This window comes from Mobula hypostoma, chromosome 27, assembly GCF_963921235.1.
Source record: "Mobula hypostoma chromosome 27, sMobHyp1.1, whole genome shotgun sequence".
Lineage (NCBI taxonomy): Eukaryota > Metazoa > Chordata > Chondrichthyes > Myliobatiformes > Myliobatidae > Mobula > Mobula hypostoma.
In genome coordinates, this window is record NC_086123.1 from 32,964,067 (window position 1) to 32,982,346 (window position 18,280).

General features: G+C 39.7%; 1 protein-coding gene across 1 annotated transcript in view; it reads right to left on the minus strand.

Moving 5' to 3' along the window:
* The window catches only part of morc2 (MORC family CW-type zinc finger 2), a 104,426-nt gene that overhangs the window by 5,732 nt on the left and 80,414 nt on the right, over positions 1–18,280 (minus strand). Inside the window, exons 18-24 of the mRNA XM_063034173.1 lie at positions 12,109–12,183; positions 10,204–10,560; positions 8,952–9,125; positions 4,818–4,872; positions 4,358–4,499; positions 2,176–2,370; positions 1,408–1,501 (exon numbers count right to left, since the gene is read on the minus strand). Coding sequence (XP_062890243.1) covers positions 1,408–1,501; positions 2,176–2,370; positions 4,358–4,499; positions 4,818–4,872; positions 8,952–9,125; positions 10,204–10,560; positions 12,109–12,183 — 1,092 coding nt within the window. The remainder of the gene's footprint in view (positions 1–1,407; positions 1,502–2,175; positions 2,371–4,357; positions 4,500–4,817; positions 4,873–8,951; positions 9,126–10,203; positions 10,561–12,108; positions 12,184–18,280) is intronic.

Consider the following 18,280-nt stretch of genomic DNA (forward strand, 5'->3'; position numbering starts at 1 on the left):
TAACTCCAGAGGCGTGGAAAATTGCAAATGTTACTCCACGCTTTAAGAAGGGAGGGACTCTGAAGAAAAAAAATATATGCCAGTTAGCCTGACTTCCAGTAGTTTGGAAGATGTCGGAATCCATCATTAAGGATGAGGTTTCAGGATACTTGGAAGCGCATGACAAAATAAGCCCAAGTCAGTATAGTATCCTTAAGGGGAAATCCTGCCTGACATGTTTGTTGGAATTCGTTGAGGAAATAACAGGCATAATAGACAAAGGAATCGATTAACATTGTCTACTTGGATTTTCAGAAAGCCTTTGACAAGGTACCACACAAAAGCTGCTTAGTAAGATAAGAGCCACGGTATTACAGGGGGGGAAAAAGGAGGGCCTTTTCTGGTTGGCTGTTGGTGACCAGCAGTGTGCCACAGGGGTCGGTGTTGGGACTGCTTCCTTTCACGTTATATATCAGTGATTTGAATGCCAGAATTGATGGCTTTCTGGCCAAGTGTGCAGGCGAAACAAAGAATGCAGAAGAACTTAGATTGGGAGAATGGACAAAGAAGTAGCAGATGGAATACAGTGTTGGGAAGTGTATGGTCACGCACTTGGGTAGAATAAAAGTGTAGACTATTTTCTAAATGGGACAAAATTCAAAAATGAGAGTTGCAAAAGGATTTGGGAGTCCTTATGAAGGATTCTCTGAAGGTTAACTTGTAGGTTGAGTTGGTGGTAAGGAAAGCAAATGCAATCAACACAATCAGCAAATGCAATGTCAGCTTTCACTTCTAAAGGACTAGAATACAGGAACAAGGACGTGATGCTGTAGCTTACTAAGACATTAGTCAGACTGCAATTAGTGTTATGAATAGTTCTGGGCTCCTTATCTAAGAAGAGATGTGCTAGCACTGGAGAGGGTCTGGAGGAAGTTCAGGAAATGAAAAGGTCTCCCTCTAGAGGAACGTCCATTTAGAACAGAGATGAGGAGTAAATTCTTTAGCCAGAGTATAGTGAATCTGTAGAATTCATTGCTACAGGCAGCTGTGGAGGCAAAGTCATTGAGTATATTGAAAATGGAAGTCGATAGGTTCTTGATTACTTGGGGCATCAAAGGTTTCAGGGAGAAGGCAGGAAAATAGGGTTCAGAGGGATAATAAATTAGCCATGATGGAATGGCAAAGCAGACTCGATGGGCTGAATATCCTAATTCTGCTATGATGTCTTGTAATCCACAGAGTGATGGTGATGTGTTGTGAAATGGCCTGATAAATGGCAGATGTTTAATCCAGATAAATGCACGGGAGTACTAAAGAGGGTAGGATATACATCATAAATGGATGAGTCCTAGACAACAAAATATATGCATTGTAGACAAAAATAAGGCATATTAAAGGAGGTACCCGGCACATTGAGCGGAATCTTACCAGAGGGAATGAAGCGAGTTCTTCTGGCGTCATGGAACTCAGCTCCTCCTTTGTTATCCTGTAATTTGGCGGCAGAAAGTACCGCAAAGTATTTCTAAATAGAAGGAATGGAAAATTATTAAATTGTGTTCATGTCTCATCTATTATGAATAAAATTACAGCAGAGTTGAGTGAAGGGAATACAATGACAGCAAGACATTCTCTGTGCATCGAGCACCTTTTTCACAAATCTCTGGAGTAGTCAACCATAACCATTCAGTCATGGTTAACTGAATGAAGAGTGTTAATAAACACATTAATGACCACAGGAACAACGTGGCCTTCGGTTCTATCCGCTACGGTGACACAACAGTAAAGTACATAACAACAAGAGAAATCAAAGTTAAAGTAAGAACACTGCAAAATTTTTTAAAAAACTGCTACTGTTCTAACAATCACTCGTGTGAGCCTTACTGGAAAAACAAGAATCCAACACTGACCAGTTTCAGACAGGATACAGCACAGAAGATAGTATGCTCCTGTTACTCAAGAGCTAGACTGGATATGAAGAAAAGCAAGTTCCGAGAGCCTCTAGAACCTAATGCATCAAATATAAATCATTGCCTAAGGTGAGTGAATATTGCAAAGCAAATTATTCCCTATTCCTGAGAGGAACAATTGGACAACCACTGCACAAATTTATCACAAAGAGAGCATGTTTAAACTTAAACACATTGTTTATGGTTACACTTGCACATTTCCCTTGATCTGAGTTGGAAGCTCCTTTACCTGAAGCTGAGCACAAGTGCTTCCACTGTCTCTTTGCTAGTGGTTGGTTGTGTAGTGTCTGGCTCCATCCTGGTACTGTCCGAAATTGACCCTGTTTCCAGCGATATGTCTTCCTCTCCACCCAGTGTGTCAGGTGTCTGGTACTCAGGAGACGGTGGCTTCATCAGCCTCACATCCATACATCCTTTCTCCACCCTGCCGGAAAACACAATAGCAGCCAACTAAATCAACATCTGATCACATGATATATTATAGGAATGGCTATTTGACACAGAAGACAGTCATCTGTGGAAAGAGAAACCGTCAAAGAACGCTGAACAGAACTAGGAAAGTGAGAAATCAGATTAGTTCTAAGTGCCATGTACAAGACAAAAGACAAGGACCCCGTTGCTAAAGTGGTAAGGTGTAGATTAAATTACCTACTTGATTGTTAATAGCAGGGATTCCCAACCATTTTTATCCCATAGACCAATACCATTAAGCAAAGGGCCCATGGCCCTGGGTTGGGAACTCCCGATTAGAGTGGCACAAAATACAGAAGAAAAGGTCTGGAAACAGGAAGAGACTGCAGATGCTGGAATCTAGAACAAAATACAAACTTGTGAAATAACTCAACCACCTCTGCCTCCAGAGGGTATGGAGGTTGACTAGCCTCTGATGGTTGATGTATCTGGATGAGACACTGCACTAGGTACCAAAATGTAGACCATGCCTTTGCCTCCACAGATGCTGGTGCACTTGTTCAACCTGTCCAACAGTTTTTTTTTACCACTAAAGGTAAATGTAATAGCTCTAAGGTGCAGACCTGTAGGAAAAATCCAACAAGGCAAAGTTTGCTAGAAAACTTTAAAAACTTTCTTTGTCTGATTTCAGAACAGCTAGATGGTATTTTTTAAAAAAAATCAGAAAGCTGGTTCCACAGATTTCTATATAGTCAGGATCAAAATGGGACATTTTTCTGTGCTTGAAAATAAACAGCACAACAGAAGTAATAGAATCATTCAGGAAGATGATGACAGTGATATAAGCATATAAAAGCAAAGCAACAAATTGAGGAGGATAACCACAAAGTGGGTAAAGAACCTAATATGAGATTTGGAATAAGACCTTTTAGTGCCACTGCACTAGTTATATTTTGCAAGTTAAATATCTCGATTTACAAAATAATTGTAAGTGGATAATGAGTATTTGATATTCACTTTAAGGGTTGAGAAATGAAGCAAAACGTGGAGGAGTTGGAGAGAGGAAAATGAGCACAAATATTTGCTTTCAAGCATGAGTCTACAAATTTACTTTATTATGAAGTGAGAGGGCAGTCTTATTTCAAAATTGGAAGGACGAACAGACAAGGAATGCAGGTGGAGTAGCTCTGCAATGATCTTAAAATAAGAAATTTGCTGTTCAGACAGCATTTGTTTATTGGGTTTTCGATTATGCTCTGGAAAGAGCAGGTGGCCTTGGAGAAAGTGCCTGTGACATCTCTGTCACAAATTATGTCACATCCCTGTTATTTTTTTTATAGCCCGATGGTAAAATATTCACATAATTATTTTTTCCTACCAAATACACATTCACAGATGCTGCTAATATTTTTATTTAACATCCAACAAGTCATTTTACCAGTATGCTTCCCTTAAAATTTGTTTTTACCCTGCAAATTATGAAACAGTGTTCTTTCTATTTAATGGAAGCATAAAAAACTGCAGATGCTAGACATCTGAGGTTAACAGAAAATGCTGGAAACACTCAGCGGTCAGACAGCATCTGTGGAGAGAAAAACAGTACAAGTTCATGCTATTAACATTTAAAATAATAGAATGTGGATTACCCAATACATTCTTGGAACACCATTGTATTCTACTACGGGAGCAGCCAGTTAACACAACTATATTCTATGTACCTTTGCAAATTTTGTATTCATGTGGTCATTGTGTCTTTATAGCCACGGGCATATTCTTAAATAACATTGAAGGAGAAAGTTTTTTGTTTAACGCAAGTGTTGATGAAGCAATATTTAGATGCAAGGTAATAGATTAAAACAAAATTCTATCATCTGGAAAATACCACATTTTACTGTCACAATTATAAATCATACATACATTTAAAGTTACAGCATTAATACAGACACTTTACATTGTAGAGCAGGGACGGAGGAGGTTAAAAAAAAGCACTATTTTCTCACCATCGGTCTCTAGGAGTAGATGCAGTTGGGACATAGTCAAACTTGACTTTCCATCGCACTGACTTTTTGCTTGCTGCTACAGCAGTGACTCGTCCCGTGTACCATTCCTTATTCACCTTTACTTCTACTAGAAGTCCCCGGTCTGCACACAAGAAGGACGAAATATTTAAATAAGATAATGTGGATTACCCAATATACTGATGGAAAGATGTTTTAAATGACACTGGGGAAAAAATTAGAATCTTTTAAAACAAGTTGAAGCTCTGAGTATGACCTGGTATTTCCTGCAATGCCCAGATTGTTAACTTACTAGCTGTGAATCATAAAAATTAACAGTGTTCATTTGATTCATTGGGTCCACAATGGCAAAACAGGTTACACAAATCAGAATGGTGGAGCATTCAAGGACATTTCAATACACCATCCCATGCTCTGGAGAAGTGCAAAACCCGATCCTCACCTTTCAGAGCGTTAGCCTGCTCCTCTTCATCCACCTCTCCTCCACTATCCGAAATCTAACAAAACACCAAGATACTCATTCAGGAAATACAAAGCTTTAGTTTTAAATTTACAAAGAAGAGAAAAATGATTACCTTTCGCATTGACAACTAAGCAGAAGCATGTTTTTGCATTATATTGGTTCTAAGAGAAGAAATGAAGGTGGGAAAGAAAGATGGTGGTTGAGGCTTCAAAGAGACACCCTTAAGGAAACTCCTGGAAAAGAAACCTTCACATCAAATGCCCCGTTACCAAAGACTATTGGAGTGGGATACACAATGCCCTACAAGACAACTTTAAATGTGAAATACCCTTAGAAAGTAAGACCATAAAATTTTGGGTATATACTTCAAGAATGGTTGAAAAGAGATAAATATTTAATGAATATACTGCTGGTGGTTGGTCAAAAGACCTTTACCAGGAAATGGTTATCACAGGACAGCCCAACTTTAAATGTATGGATGGAAATTACAATGCACATTTACAAAATGGAGAAGATAACAGCAACTGTTAATCGTAAGTTGGAACAATTTGATTCATACTGGGAAAAAATGGTTTAACTACAGAACACCTCATAGGCCTGATTTAATTCTCACAAGTCAATGAATATGTTGTAAAAAAAAAGATCACTCCCTATTTTGTACATAGTTTTCTTCTTTTGATTGTTTTTTTTTCCTCTCCTTTCTATAAGTGTATACCTCAGATAAATATTATGTGGAGATTTGTTTCAAATATAAATATATGATATATATGTACAGTATCTGAAATACATCTTATGGAAAGTTTTGAATGATGATGAACTTAAATAAAAAATAAATTACAAAAAAAAAGGAAGCCTTCACGTCTAATTCAAGTGAAAAAGGCATTTAAAAGAAAATCCCCTAAATTTCATGATGCCTGGTGCTCTTAATATGAAGGAGGAACTATTGGATAAAAATATCTTGCACATTTCTTACTTCTGTCCTCAGAGTTACTCAAGAGTTTTTCAGACCTGACAACTGCATTTTCAAGTGTTTTTTAAAAATTTCTAAAGGTTTAGGCAAGGGGAAAACACAACCACTGCACAACACAATGGAAAAGTGCTCAAAACAGTTCTACTGTTGGCTCGTGTGGTAAGATAAAATAGCTCGACATAAAGCAGGAAGTTGCCAGGTTCAACCCCTATGGGTAACAGCTGGTCCAGAATGGATTTAAGTGTTCTTGAGAAAATAATACCATAAGACCACAAGACAGAGCATTATTAGGCCATCTGGTCCATCAAGTCCACTCAGTCATTTCATCACAGCTGATCCATTTTTCCTCTCAGCCCCAATCTCCTGTCTTCACCCCATATCCCTCAATGCCATGACCAATCAAGAATCTATCAACCTCTGCCTTCAATATACATAAAGACCGTGGCAACAAATTCCACAGATCACCACTCTCTTGCTAAAGAAATTTTTCACCTCTGTTATAAAAGTACGCCCCTCTATTCTGAGACTGTCTCCTCTGGTTTTTAGACTCTCCCTCTATAGGAAACATCCTCTCCACATCCACTCTTTCAAGACCTTTCAACATTCGATAACTTTCAATTAGGTCCTTGGAGTTCCAGTGAATGCACCCAGAGCCATCAAACGCTCTTTATATGATATGCCGTTCAATCCTGGAATGACTTTTGTGAACTTCCTTTGAACCCTCTCCAGTTTCAGCACATCCTTTCCAATGAGGTCCAAAATTGCTCACAATACTCCAAGTGAGGCCTAACCAGTGCTTTATAAAGTCTCAACATTATATCCTTGCTTTTATATTCTAGTCCTCTTCAAATGAATACTAACATTGCATTTGCCTTCCTCACTACAGATTCAACCAGCAAATTAACTTTTAGAGAATCCTGCAAAAGAACACCCAAGTCCATTTGTGCCTCAGGTTTTGGTATTTTCTCTCTATTTGGAAAACAGTCTACCATTTCATTTCTTCTATCAAAGTGCATGACCATAAATATCCCAACACCGAATTCCATCTGCCATTTCATAGCTCATTCTCCTAATCTGTCCAAGTCCTTCTGTAGCCTCTCTACTTTCTCAAAACTAACTGCCCATCCACTAATCTTCGTATCATCGGCAAATTTTGCAATAAAGCCAATTCCATCATCCAAATCTCTGATATATAACGCAAAAAAGAATCGGTCCCAACACAGACCCCCTGTGGAACACCACTAGTTACTGGCAGCTAGTCAGAAAAGGTTCCCTTTATTCCCACACTATGCCTCCTGCCAATCAGCCATTGCTTTATCCATGCTAGAATCTTTCTTGTAAACCATGGCCTCGTAACTTGTTAAGCAGTCTCATGTGTGGCATTTGTCAATGGCTATCTACATGACATTCACCAATTCTCCTTCAGTTATCCTGCTTGTTATTTCTTTAAAGAATTCCAACAGATTTGTCAGACAAGATTTTCCCTCAAGGAAACCATGCTGACTATGGCTTATTTTATCATGCGCCTCCAAGTACCCCAAAACCACATCCTTAACAATCAACTCCAACATCTCCTCAACCACTCGTCAGACTAACTGGTCTATAATTTCCTTTCTTCTGCCTCCCTCCCTCTTGAAGAGTGGGGTGATATTTGCAATTTTCCAGTCTTCCAGAACCATTCCAGAATCTAGTGATTCTTGAAAGATCATTAGTAATGCCTCCCTAACCTCTTCAGCCACCTCTTCCAGAATTCTGGGGTGTACAACATCTGGTCCAAGTGACTCAGCAAACTTTAGACCTTTCAGTTTCCCAAGAACCTTCTCCCTAGTAATGGCAACTTCACACACTTCTGCCCACTGACCCTCTCAAACTTCCGGCATACTGCTAGTGTCTTCCACAGTGAAGACTGATGCAAAATACTTATTCAGTTGGTTCAGCATTTCCATATCCCCGTTACTGCCTTTCCACTGGTCCGATATCCACTCTTGCCACTCTTTTACACTAAGTATCTGAGAAACTTTTAGCACCTTCTTTAATATTATTGGCTAGCTTACTTTCATATTCCATTTTTACTTACTATTTTTAGTTTCCTTCTGTTAGTTTTAAGGCTTCCCAATCCTAATTTTTGCTCTATTATATGCCGTCTCTTTGGCTTTTATTTGACTTGGACTTCTCTTGCTAGCCATGGTTGTGTCATCTTGCCTTTAGAATACTTCTTCCTCTTTGGGATGTATATATCCTGTGCCTTCTGAATTGCTGCCAGAAATTCCAACCATTGCTGGTCTGCCGTCATCCCTGCCAGTGTCTTTTTCCAAACAATTCTGGCCAACTCCTCTCTTATGCCTCTGTAATTCCCTTTAGTCCACTGTAATACTGATACATCTAAGTTTAGCTTCTCCTTCTCAATTTTCAGGGTGAACTCCATCATATTATGATCACTTCCCCGAAGAGTTCTTCTGCCTTACACTCTCTAATCAATTCCAGTTCATTGCACAACATCCAATCCAAAATAGCTGATCCAAAAAGCTATCTTATAGGCATTCTAGAAAGTCTGTTTCAGGTTCCAGAAGCAACCTGATTTTCCCAATCTACCTGCACACTGAAATCCCCCATGACTACACCAACATTGCACTTTTGGCATGCATTTTCTACCTCCTGTTGTAATTTGTGGACCACATCCTTACTACTATTTGGGGGCCTGTATACAACTCCCAACAGGGTCTTTTTACCCTTGCAGTTCCTTAGTTCTATCCACAATGATTCAACACTTTCCAGCCCTATGTCACTTCTTTCTATCATTTGGTGTTGTCCAGCATATTACTTCAGCTGATATTCACGTGCAGACTTGAGGACAGTGCAAGGTTCAACCGACAAATCGATCCTTTAGACTCATTTGAGTATAATTTCCAGGCAAGACACAGCGTGATATTCAACACCACGGCATCATGATCACAAAAGTTAACATCTTTAGGAAGGCATGTTTAAAATACACAAAAGCCAGAGACTGGGGCCAAATTAGCAGATCATTTCAAAGAATATCAAATAATAAATGGCAAAGGGGACAGATGAGAGGACTAAAGGGGGAGTATATAATAGAGGCTAATGATGGACTCCATATAAAACAGTGTTTATACTTATGTTACCTCCACAACATCTGTCACATCTTTCTTCAAACGCTTTGATTCAGAAACTTTGGGTATTGTCTTTGTCTTCCTTTCTTCCTGTTCTTTTTCTTCTTCCTCGTCCTCATCCTTCTCCTCCTCCTCCTCCTCCTCACTACTTTCTATCACTGTATTCCTTTTTCTTGTTCCCACAGACTGTTGGAGAGAAAAACACTTCATAAGAATATCCTGGAATCGTTTCTACAGTGAAATGGCAAGAATCCAGGCCACTAAGCCTGCACCAATGATCAAGCACCATTTATAATCTACGCTCATCCCGCTTAATTCTTCCTCAATCTTTACCCAATTTCTCCCATGTTCTACCAATCACACAGCTGGGACAATTAACTTACCAATCTGTACGTCTTTGGGAGACAGTAGGAAAAGTGACCATATGGTCACGAGGAGAACTTGCAAACGCCATGTGGCTAAAAGCAAGTTGCTTTATTCCTGAGCCAATGGCTCTATTTTGCCACTATGCAGCTCTGTAAGTAAAAAAAAATCTCCTGGCAACTATCAATGATCTAGTTTAAAAGAGAGTTTTGTTTTGCAAATGGGGAAGCTTTTGTGGAGAGTTCTGAACAAAGTTATAAGACTGTAAAAATTCTCTTTCTTTCTTCCTCTTTTGTAAGTCTCATCATTGAACACAGAAGCAGAGTAAATAACAGCAAGCACCTGCTTAAGACCGGGGTGGCCAAGTTATCTCTGGGATCTCCTCCCAAGGCTCTACCCTCACTTTTTAGAGGAAACATCTTGCCTCTCTTCTAGGTACCAATTATTAAAAAATGCAATGTCAAGAACTACTGTCAACTGCAAAAAAATACATTTGATAATCAGTTAAGTGCTTTTACGTTAGATTTGAGGACCTCCTTCGTGCTTGAAAGCAGGATACGAACCTACCTTAGTAGCCAAATACAGGACCCAGAATAAAGTTATCCAGATCCTTATGCAATACAAGACAAAAAACAGTGCCAACTTAATTCTGAAAGCACATTAAAAAAAAGTACAATATTTAAAAGTTTGTGCTTTACCCCAATAGAGACGTTCACCAGCAACTTTGATGTGTGTTGTAGGAAAATGTCTATTTGCTAACACGTCTGTGTGATACACTATATTCCAAATTAAGAGCCAATCATGAAGCAGCTAAATTAGTCATTTTGGTGATAATTATATTTTGTTAAAGCTGCTTCTCCTGCATTTGACAATTCATTTTACACAAAATTATTGTAAATACCTGCATAGTCCTACTCAGTGTCTCCTTTTTGTGTCCCAAGGTCTTTGTTCCTTTCACCTGTTGGCTCTTAACAGAGATAGGGGAAACATTCCTGACAGAAGTAGATGGCTGCGCTCCGTTCCTTGGAGATATAGGGGTTTGTTTTGCAGATGCTGTCAGTTGTTGCTGTGATCTTCCTGCATTGGTGACTGCTTTCTTAACAGTAACATTGGTGTGAGTAGCCACAGCTTTGCTTGCAGATCTAGACGCTCGTATTGAAGCTTGGGACTTTACTGAAGGTGGATGGCTTGGGGCATTTTTGATGATATCAGCCAGTGGTGGTGATCGTGGCCGCTGGCTACTCGAAGAAGCGCGACTCTACAGAGAATTTAAATAAATACTTTACCTTAGATATTGCCTCAGAAGATGAGCAGGAAGATCAATAAAGTTTTGTTCTACTTGGATAGAACCACAGAACAATACAACACAGAAACAGGCCTTTTGGCCCTTCTTGGCTATGCCAAACCATTTTTCTGCCTAGTCTCACTGACCTGCACCTGGACCGTATCTCTCCATACACCTCTCATCCATGTACCTGTCCAAGTTTTTCTTAAACGTTAAAAGTGAGCTGGCATTTACCACTTCATCTGGCAGCTCATTCCACACTCCCACTACTCTCTGTGTGAAGAAGCACCCCCCCCCACAATATTCCCTTTAAACTTTCCCCCCTTCACCCTTAACCCATGTCCTCTGGTTTTTTGGTGTATCTACCTCCCTGAAGCTACTATCTATAATCTCCCCATTCTCCCGAATGATCCGGAGGTCATCCAGCTCCTGCTCCAGTTCCATAACACGGTTTGTTAGGAGCTGCAGCTGGATGTACTTCTTGCAGGTGTTGTTGTCAGGGACACAGGAGGTCTCCCTGACTTCCCACATCCTGCAAGAGGAGCATTCCAACATCCTGCCTGCCATTCTCTCTACTCTAAACAAACAAAACAAAACTTAGCGGAACCTACCTTCACCTCTGCCTGTTCACGCCGAAGCCTGCTGAGCCAAAGCCGTCCCACTCTGCTCCCTCTCACTCCGCTGCCCGCTGTTATGGCAGTCTTTTTTTTTTAAACTTTGGCGCTCTACGTCACGCGCCTGCGCAGTCCAGCCTCTTTTCCCCGAGCAGTGTAAAAAAATAAAGACTTCTCTCTGAGATTCTTTTACTCCTTCACTCTCAGCCTCTTGCTCCGATTTAAAAAAAGACCGTTGAAAATTCCTCTTTTTAAACCTTTGGCGCTCTACGTCACGCGCCTGCACAGTCTAGATATGTTTGTGAATTTCATTTTTCTCAAAATGTGAAATGGTGCAAAGATGAGAAGTCTCAACACATTCACAAATTGTTATTCTAATTAAATTTTATTTCTTTTATTTTGATAGTGAACACAGTAACAAGCTCTCCTCTGTGCCACCCATGTGGACAATTAACCCACTATCTTGTACATCTCTCTGAATCAGAGACGCTGGTGCTGTAATACCGTTGTTGTCTGCTACACTATCATGTCTCCCCTTGTGTTTACCTCCAGTGTCCACCAGGGCAAGATCACTAATGATGTGCAAATGCAATCACCACCAAGTGACTCAGCCAGACATCACAATTACGACCCCGACATTTCCTACCCAACACCACAGTGGAATCATCACTTTTACCAAGGTTCAGCAGTTCAACAATAACTACATTATTTACGGACAGGAAACAAAGTCCATAAGCTTGAGGTTTCTAAATTAATGCACAGGTATAAAAATGACCACCTCAATGTGTTTATAACAGAATGGAAATGTCTCAACTAACTCACCTATTACGATACTATAATTCACAATCTTGACTCACTTATTCTGTTGATTGCTTGGTAACCACTCACAAACTTCTCCACTACTCACCTCCTCTGATGGACTGCGGCTGATGTCTAGTGGAAGTCTCTTTAAGTCAGCCTGGGAGCGGACAGGAATGTTTTTCTGTGAACAGGTAAACAAAAAATCAAAAATCAAATTGCAAAAGACTGAAACTAATTCAACATAGTTGAAGGCAAATTAAATCTCCCCAATCACAAGCAAAAATAAACCTGCAGATGCTGGAAACCCAAGCAACACATACAAAGAGCTACATGGAGCTTAGAAAAATAGAGGGCTATGGGTAAGCCGAGGTAGTTCTAAGGTAAGGACATGTTCGGCACAGCTCTGTGGGCCAAAGGGCCTATATTGTGCTGTAGGTTTTCTATGTTTCTAAAATGCTGGAGGAACTCAGCAGTCCAGGCAGCATCTATGGAAAAAGAGCATAGTTGACGTTTCAGGCCAAAACCTTTGCTTAAATTTCTCCAGTTTTTTATTGCAAGCAGAAATAGTTTAATTCTATAGGCACATTACAGATGGTGAGCTTGAGCACAGATGTGACAACTCTGCAGACATACCGAGAAAGTTTTAGCAAGGATAAACTGGTAATATTTACTTTGAAACAAAGGCAGCTGAAGGAATATTTGGTTGAGGGTCAGTGGCTCAACTAGGAAATGGCTGCCCATCAGCTCCAGTGACTCAGGTGTATTCCTGATCTCCGGTGCTATACGAAGTTTAGTTTTCCTCTGAGCTGTTTCCTTTGTGACATGTTTCTTTGCATATCACAAAGACATGCTAACTGGTGGTTTAGTTCGTCCCTGTAAACAGATGAGTGGTAAAATCTGAGGGGAGCTGATGGGAGCATGTAAGGAATAAATTACAGGGAAAATGGGATTGCTAAGTGAACCTGCATTGACTCAATGGGCAAAAATGGGTCCTTCAATGCCAAAGGAAAAATAAAATATTTAAATTGAGCAGCAAAAAAAAAAATCCATCTCTCAGCACAAGGGACAAAACACAGGGGCACAGATTTAAAGTAAATTATTTCGACAACAGTTTAAAATTTTTGGGTATCAACTTCTCAGAAGATCTCCCCTGGAACCAACCTAATTATACAGCACTAGACAACGGGGTGACCCGTTAGGGCACCCTTTGAGAGAAGGGTAGTGCAGTCTGATGTGGCCAGAATGAAAATTATATTTTCCTGAATACTATTGGTATTGCTTTGTTTTGGAAACTGAAGTAGAAAACCTCAGTTTATTAAAGAAGAACGACATGTAGCAAAGCAAATATAGCTCCTTGTTTAACGAAGAACACTTTTGATAGCATCATTTCTGGTTTATCAGCCACCCTCGTGCCTCTCGTTGTCATTCTGGAGACGTGCAGTCCTTTCATCCCATCTCTTCAGCTGTTTGTTCTTTGTCTCTCATCCTGGAGACGTGCATTTCTCAGCTCCTTTGTCTCTTCCTCTCTCCTCCTTCTGTGCTTGTTTTTGTCATTCTGGAGACATGCAGCCCTTTCATCCCCCGTCTCTTCAGCTCTTCTGCTGTTTGTTGTTTGTCTCTGATCCTGGACATGTGCATGCCTCTCCTCCTCTGTCTCTTCTCTCATCTTTTTTAGTCCTGACTCTTTGATCCTGGAGTCGTGTGGCCCTGGCCTCATCTGATTCTTGTTCTCTCCCTCTCCTTGCCGCTTCCCGATGACTTTTGGCACCATCTCTTGACCATAATGTCTCCCTTCCCTTTCCACGCAGCATAATTAGGCTAATTTTTTTAACCCTAATGCTGGATAGAAGATACGAAGCACTAACACCAAAGAATGCTGATTTTCTTGATGATGTGGTGGTGCTCTCCTAAATGGACATGATATAGTCACCGCTGTCCTTTGACTGCAGCAAGGGGTTTTACAGGTGTCTCGAAGTATGTCATTACAGTAAGATTTAATTATCTCTTATTGATGGGTGGCAGTTAGATCTGTCCCAATCCTGTACACGCTGATGGTGATTAGCAGAATGTGACCCTGCAAAATAGAGCTGCCCTGCCCTTTTGCTCTGGTAGGTGTCGCTGCTGAGGCTGGCCGTGTGCACGTGTCGGGCTGTTGCATCCTGATTTCCATGATGGCTGATCAGGTCTCGGGTGAAAGCCAGCTTGATTTTTGGTGAATGAGCAATTTTAAATGAATATATAACCCTGAACTTTGCCTGCATTCTGTAAGTTAGCACATTTTAATTCGATTTATCCAAAAAAAGGGCCACTGTAAATGCACCGTTCGTGCTAATTAGAGGTCACAAACAGACAAACAGAGCATGAGAGTGTTAGTAGTATATAGATGCAATCATAAAAAAAGGCATGGCAGCACCTAGACTTCATTAGGAGTTTGAGATTTAGTATGTTACCAAAGACTCCAGCAAATTTCGACAGATGCACCATGGGGAGCACATCACTGCCTAGCATGGAGGCTCCAGAGGATGAACAGGATTGGGAAAAGCTCGAAAAGTGTTGTGGCCTCAGCCAGCTCCATTAGCCTCCGCACCATCAGGGAAGTCTTCAAAAGGTTGTGCCTCAAGTTGACAACCATCATTACAGAACATCATCCAGGACTTCTTTTCTACAATCAGGGTACAGAAGCCTGAAGATGCACACTCAATGCTCTAGGAATACTCCATCATCAGGTTTCTTGCTCTTTTATATTTCTTATAGTAATATAGAGCATTTTTTTGCTGCCACAAAACAACACATTTCACAACTTACGTCAGTGATAATGCAACGTGATTCTGATTTATCAGCTATGGATACCCCAGGAAGTTAAAATCTTTCTCATGATTTGAGTTTGGGCATTTTACCTACTCCAATTCAGCTTTTTGGAGTCTGCATCTCCAGCACTTCCATAGGGGATATATACTTGCATTCGGCTTCCGACTACTTTAAACGTGTTCACATCAGGGGAAGTCAAGAGTGATGAGGAAAAGCCTTTTCACCCAGAAGGTTACAATTACAAAGTAAGTGCCCGAAAGGACAGCAGAGGTAGAAAATCAGTGCATTTAATGCAAGAACAAAGCGGATGAGCTTAGAGCGTGGATCACTACTTGGAGCTATGATGTGGTGGCCATTACAGAGAATTGGATGGCTCAGGGGCAGAAAAGGTTACTTGAGTGCCAGGCTTTAGATGTTTCAGAAAGGATAGGGAGGGAGGCAAAAGAGGTGGGGGCGTGGCACTGCTGATCAGAGTGTCATGGCTGCAGAAAAAGAGGAAGCCATGGAAGGGTTGTCTACTGAGTGTCTGTGGGTGGAAGATAGAAACAGGAAGGGGTAAGTAACTCTGCTGGGTGTTTTTTTTTAATATAGACCACCCAATAGTAACAGAGACATCGAGGAGCAGATAGGGAGACAGATTCTGGAAAGGTGTAATAATAGCAGGGATGTTGTGGTGGGAGATTTTAATTTCCCAAATACCGATTGGCATCTCCCCAGAGCAAGCGGTTTAGATGGGGTAGAGTTTGTGAGGTGTGTTCGAGAAGGCTTCCTTTATTTTTTTAATCTTTTTATTAATTTTCAAATTCATAAACATAGCAACAGTACTAATCCAAAGAGATTGGGATTACATTATTGGTAACTGACATATGCAAGTAAAAACTACAGATAATACAAGTATATTAGACCTCCCAAGCTCTTAATATAATTAAACATGATAAAAAGAAAAATGAAAAAATATCAAGGGGAAAAAAAAACCCAAAATAAAAACTCTGAAACAAATCCTGAACTAAACAAAACTAAGCTATTATATTAGATCGAATACAATCATTAATCTCATTAACACCGCTCCTCTGTCCATATATTTTAGGTCAATAAAAAGGATTCGGAAAAGGTCAAGCTACATCATATGAAAGTGTTGAATAAGTGGCCTCCGAGTCTTCAAATTTAACCGAAGGATCAAAAGTGATACTTTTGATTTTTTCTAAATTTAAACAAGATATAGTTTGGGAAAACCACTGAAATGTAGTAGGTGGATTGATCTCTTTCCAATTCAATAAAATGGATCTTCTAGCCATTTTGTAACAAATGCAATCATCCGACGGGCTGAAAAGGATAAATAACTATGTTCCATCATTGGTAAACCAAAAATGTCGGTAATAGGATGAGGTTGTAATCAATACATTGAAATAATATCAAAAATGTCTTTCCAAATTTTTTTCATAAGAGGGCAAGACCAGAACATATGTCAAAGAAGCCACCTCAGAATGACATCTGTCACAAACAGGATTTATATGAGAGTAAAAACGAGCTAGTTTACCTTTAGATATGTGGGCCCTATGCATTACCTTAAATTGTATCAACATATGTTTAGCACATACAGAGAAAAAGTTAACTAATTGAACAATTTTCTCCCATTTCTCTATAGGTAAGTGAAGTTGAAGTTCCCTTTCTCATTCATTCTTAATTTTATCAGCTATACCTGGCTGATTTTCATAATCATATCATAACTAATTGCTGTTAAACCCTTCTGATAAGGATTTAAACCTAAAATTTTTTCCGATATCAGTTGGATATGAAGTCAGAAAGGTAGGTAGCGTAGTATTTAAAAAGTTTCTAATATGTAAATATCTAAAAAAAAAGGGACCTGCACAAATTATATTTATTTATTAGACAACTCTTCAAAAGACATGAAACAGTTATCCAAGAATAAATGACGAAAACATATTATACCCTGCATTTTCCATATCAAAAAGGCTTGCCCCATAAGAGGGTTGGAAAAAAAATTAGATATAATAGGGCTTGATAAAATAAATTGGTGCAAACCAAAAAATTTACAAAATTGAAACCATATTCGTAATGTGCATTTAATTATTGGATTAACCATTTGTTTATTTAATTTAGACAGAACAAAGGGAAGCGAAGTCCCTAAAATGGAAACCAATGAGAACCCTTGTACAGAATTACATTCAAGGTTTACCCATTGTGGACCTGGAATTATATCCAAATCTTATGTCCAAAATATTAAATATCAAATATTAATTACCCAGTAATAAAATATTAAATTTGGCGATGCCAAACCACCGTCCTTTTTGGACTTCTGTAAGTACTTTTTACTTAGTCTAGGATTTTTATTCTGCCACATATATGAAGAAATTTTAGAATCAACAGTATCAAAAAAGGGTTTGGAAATAAAAATTGGTACCGCTTGAAATAGATATAAAAATGTAGGTAGAATAATCATCTTAATAGCATTGACTCAGCCAATCAGTGATGAAGACAATGGGGACCATTTAGTAAATTGGTTTAACCTGATATAATTAACGGTAAAAAATTGAGCTAAGTAAGTCCTTATGCTTCTTAGTAATTTTAACACCCAGATAAGTAAAATAGTCAGTAATCAGTCTGAATGGTGAACATCTATAAATTGGAACCTGCATATTTAATGGGAAGAGTTCACTCTAACTAAGATTCAATTTGTAGCCACCAAAGTTACTAAACCGAGCAAGCAGGGATATTACTGCCGGAATGGATTTCTCAGGGCTATAATATAGAAACATAGAAACATAGAAAATAGGTGCAGGAGTAGGCCATTCGGCCCTTCGAGCCTGCACCGCCATTTATTATGATCATGGCTGATCATCCAACTCAGAACCCCGCCCCAGCCTTCCCTCCATACCCCCTGATCCCCGTAGCCACAAGGGCCATATCTAACTCCCTCTTAAATATAGCCAATGAACTGGCCTCAACTGTTTCCTGTGGCAGAGAATTCCACAGATTCACTACTCTCTGTGTGAAGAAGTTTTTCCTAATCTTGGTCCTAAAAGGCTTCCCCTTTATCCTCAAACTGTGACCCCCTCGTTCTGGACTTCCCCAACATCGGGAACAATCTTCCTGCATCTAGCCTGTCCAATCCCTTTAGGATTTTATATGTTTCAATCAGATCCCCCCTCAATCTTCTAAATTCCAATGAGTACAAGCCCAGTTCATCCAGTCTTTCTTCATATGAAAGCCCTGCCATCCCAGGAATCAATCTGGTGAACCTTCTTTGTACTCCCTCTATGGCAAGGATGTCTTTCCTCAGATTAGGGGACCAAAACTGCACACAATACTCCAGGTGTGGTCTCACCAAGGCTTTGTACAACTGCAGTAGTACCTCCCTGCTCCTGTACTCGAATCCTCTCGCTATAAATGCCAGCATACCATTCGCCTTTTTCACCGCCTGCTATACCTGCATGCCCACTTTCAATGAC